The 3356-nt window shown below is 47.4% G+C and overlaps 1 protein-coding gene across 1 annotated transcript in view; it reads left to right on the top strand.

Annotated features, from left to right (window-relative positions):
- PNPLA2 (patatin-like phospholipase domain containing 2) overlaps positions 1-2363 on the top strand; it is a gene marked incomplete at its 5' end in the record, with an annotated part of 9908 nt that extends 7545 nt beyond the window's left edge. The window contains 2 exons of the mRNA XM_009706143.1: positions 603-725; positions 1585-2363. Coding sequence (XP_009704445.1) covers positions 603-725; positions 1585-1849 — 388 coding nt within the window. The remainder of the gene's footprint in view (positions 1-602; positions 726-1584) is intronic.
- Between the last annotated feature and the right edge of the window lie 993 nt (positions 2364-3356).

Here is a 3356-nt window from a genome sequence, read left to right as displayed (position 1 = left end):
AAAACAAAAAAAAAAAAAAACCAGCCCCAAACTTTTCTTAGCTTCATGTGTCATTTAACTACAGCCAATACTTGCAGCTTAAAGGAAGATGGCTGTATGCTGCAACTTGCCCTAGAAAACAGTGATAAATTTTGGAGCCTGGAGAGAGACTTCTGAACTGGGAGTGCAGGGATGAAAGTAGGAACCACAGAGGAGGTGATTCCCCTCTGGAGCAAGGGGTAGAGTAGTCCCAGCCATTTCCAGCTCTACACATAAATGGCTGGGAAGACAGGTCTGTCAGACTTGTTCTTAGTACAAAATGCCCTACAAAAAGCTTCTGGAAGGAGATTGTGTTAGAAAGGCTTAGGGAAAAACACTTTCCAAATCTGAAAATGGATGAAAAATATTGAAAGCATGGACCCAAATTGTAAAGAATAAGTTCTTGGGCTGTTCTCAGCCTTCACAGCTTCTCCCCCTTAATTCTCTGAATGGTAGTGTAAATGGCCCTTAATGCATTTGTCACTAAAAATAATGAGTAACCATAGATAGGAGACAAAACTGGTGTTCTTTTCATCCTATCCTTTGGGTGGCCCAACAAATGGTTGTCTCCTGCCTTTTCCCAGGTTGCTGGAATGGCTCCCAGATATCCCTGAAGATATTAGATGGATGAGGGAGCAGATGACTGAAATCTGCAACTATCTTGTGAAGAAAGCCAAGAAGAAACTGGGCAGCCATCTTTCAGCAAGGTATGGCTGCTTTCCTCCACAGCACAGTTCTGGAGAAGTCTTCCGTTTCCCCTTTTACCTTTGACTTCTACAGACTCTACTCCACTGGAGCAGAGCAAGTAAGGCACAAATTAACTGGAAGGATTTACTTCCCCACCTAAAATGCAAATCTGGTCCATGGTCTCTTGGCTTCATTAACTGTTGGGTAGACTCAGCACATGGTCTCCTTCCTTCTTCCCATTACAGGGCAGACCCCGTAATGAAGCTGTTACTACAGCAATGGGGCAGATGATGTAGGTTTAATTAAAACAATATGCTAGCTTATTCCATGCTCCCTGTAGAAGACGGAGGTGCTTGTCTGTGTGGTATTTGCTGGCCCAAGGTCCCTTAAAAGTTCCTTCCAAGAGGTACTTGTGTTCAAATGACCTTTTCTGCCTTGAGATCTAGGCCTGGTTTAGGGTGGGGAGTCACTAGGGTGACCAGGAAACACCAGAGGGTTTCCAAATGAGACAGAGTGCTTTGGGTCTGTGTGTGTGCCTGTGCTTCTGAACTGAATTCTCTGCAGCAGGTCATGGTTTGAGGCTGAGGCAAGGCTGTGTTGCTGGGTGAGGGATAGGAAACAGTGTATTACAGTAGTAGGCAGAGGGTCCCAGCTGTGATTTGGATCCTAGTACAAGGGAGTGATTCTTACCCACAAGAGCTCACGGTTTGAATAATCAGGAGATGTGAAGAGGGGAAAACAGGCACACACACAGAGACTTCTGACTAAGATCATGCAGTCAGTGGTAGAACAAAATAGCTCTATGGTTCTGGAGCTCTGATCCGGTGACCTGCCCAAGTCTTCCCAGGTACTGATTCTTTGCATGTGTTTGCCTTTCAGGCTTTACTATCACCTCGAGCTTGGAGGGGCCCAGAGCCTGCCAATTTCTTCTGCTTCAGCTTGTGGTGAAGCACTGCCTATGTGGATGAGAAGCAACCGTTCCCTGTCTGATGTCATGATGAAGTGGGAGGAATACCAGCGTCAGCTCATGCTAGGCTTACTCTGCATCAATGTGGACATGCAGGCCTCCCTCTTCCCTTGGGAAGGGTTTCAGATAAAGCTTCCACCTCTAGACTGTGCGAAAGAGTGCCTGCCACTCTTCTGAGCCTGCTGCCTCGATGGCATGAGGGTGGGTGGGAAGGGGAGCAGACGTAGGGTGGGACCAGTCTCATCCCTCAGCAGCAGGCTGCCCTGTGCTCCTCGTTATGCTGCAAAGGCGATTTCCCCGGGATGGAGACTGATGGAATGGACTGTAGCCATTTGTTGCCCGCTGGGCCAGGCAAGGGATCTCTGTGTTCAAAGACACACGTGGGCTGATACCTTGCTCTGGGCTTGTGTTGAGGCCTGGCCGTTGCCCGTGGCCAGGCTGATGCTGACCCAGCTGGGCTCTCCCAACTAATGCACTTTGAATTGCCGTTGGCTTTTTACCGCCAAATAATCAGGATGTAGATGACGCTCTCAAGTTCATACAGCTTTTAGCTTCCTTTGTTTTTTAGAGCACAAGTCTTGTTTTATCTTAAATCATCTGACATCCCTTAGCTCTTTGTGCTACTGAAAGATGGAGTAGCCTCTTGCCAAACTGATTTTTCTCATGGTTTTCCAAATCTCCTCTTGACTTTCTTCTTTGCTGAAGCCACGTCCTTTGCTCTGTCCCTTAACTGCATCCCCTCTGGAAGCCAGAGCTGGCCCTGCTGCTGACAGCACTGGGACTGCAGAAAAGTAGAAAAGTTATGTATTTACCCTGATTCATGACGTCGTCATCTCTTCCCTTTTGATTTTTGTCTTCATGAAACTGCTGCAGCTTGAACTCTGAGTGTTAAGTAAGTCATTTAGCTTGTTTTAAAGAAGTAATTTAGACAGAATGTTTTTCCAGGGAAACATGTTGAATTTGAGGCCCCATTCCTGTCTGTGAATGGAATTAGTGTGGGGTTGCTCTGGAAAAGCTCAGCCTGACTATCTCAGGATCATCTTAGCAGCTGAAGCAATGTGAAGTGCTTGTAGGAAGGTGAGATTGTGCAGGGCATGTTATTTTTGAGTGGCTTGTGGTAGAGTGTCACAGCAAGTGCTGGGGAAGTGACTGCCTCTGACAGAGGTTGGGCTTTGCTCCTTAAGGGACCATGCAACTGAAGGAGATTCCAAGTGGGTGACACAGGAGGGATCCTCTGCCAAACTGGAGCTTGGCTCTATCTTTTGTTCCAAGAGTTTGGATGTTGAGGCTTTGGAGTGAGGAAGATTTAGGCTTGGAGCTGTACCAATCTCACAGCTTGCCTGTCTCACGTTGCGGCTCACAGGTACAGCTCTGCAGCTGGGAAGAGCAGGAGCATGAGAAGTGGAAATGAAGTTAGGAGTGCTGGTACATGTGCAGCCCCCTTGGAACTGGCTACTTTTGTCTTGTCCTTTAAAAGACCAGAGCTGCAGCAGGGCAGGACTGTGCCTTGTAAGGCACTGCCTTCTTAGTGGTGCTCTGGTGGTGACTTGCTCTGCAGAAGCATGAACTCCGTTCCTCACAAGGTGAGACATGGCTTCCTCTGGGGATTGCATGTACTTAAGTCCTCACACTATGACACAAAACCAGCTCCTGGTATCTTTTTCTGCAGTGAGTCTAGCTGTAT

Source organism: Cariama cristata, unplaced genomic scaffold (genome assembly GCF_000690535.1).
Source record: "Cariama cristata isolate BGI_N322 unplaced genomic scaffold, ASM69053v1 scaffold17608, whole genome shotgun sequence".
Lineage (NCBI taxonomy): Eukaryota > Metazoa > Chordata > Aves > Cariamiformes > Cariamidae > Cariama > Cariama cristata.
The sequence above is the reverse complement of the archived record's forward strand: the minus strand, read 5'-3'. Positions and strand labels throughout refer to the sequence as shown.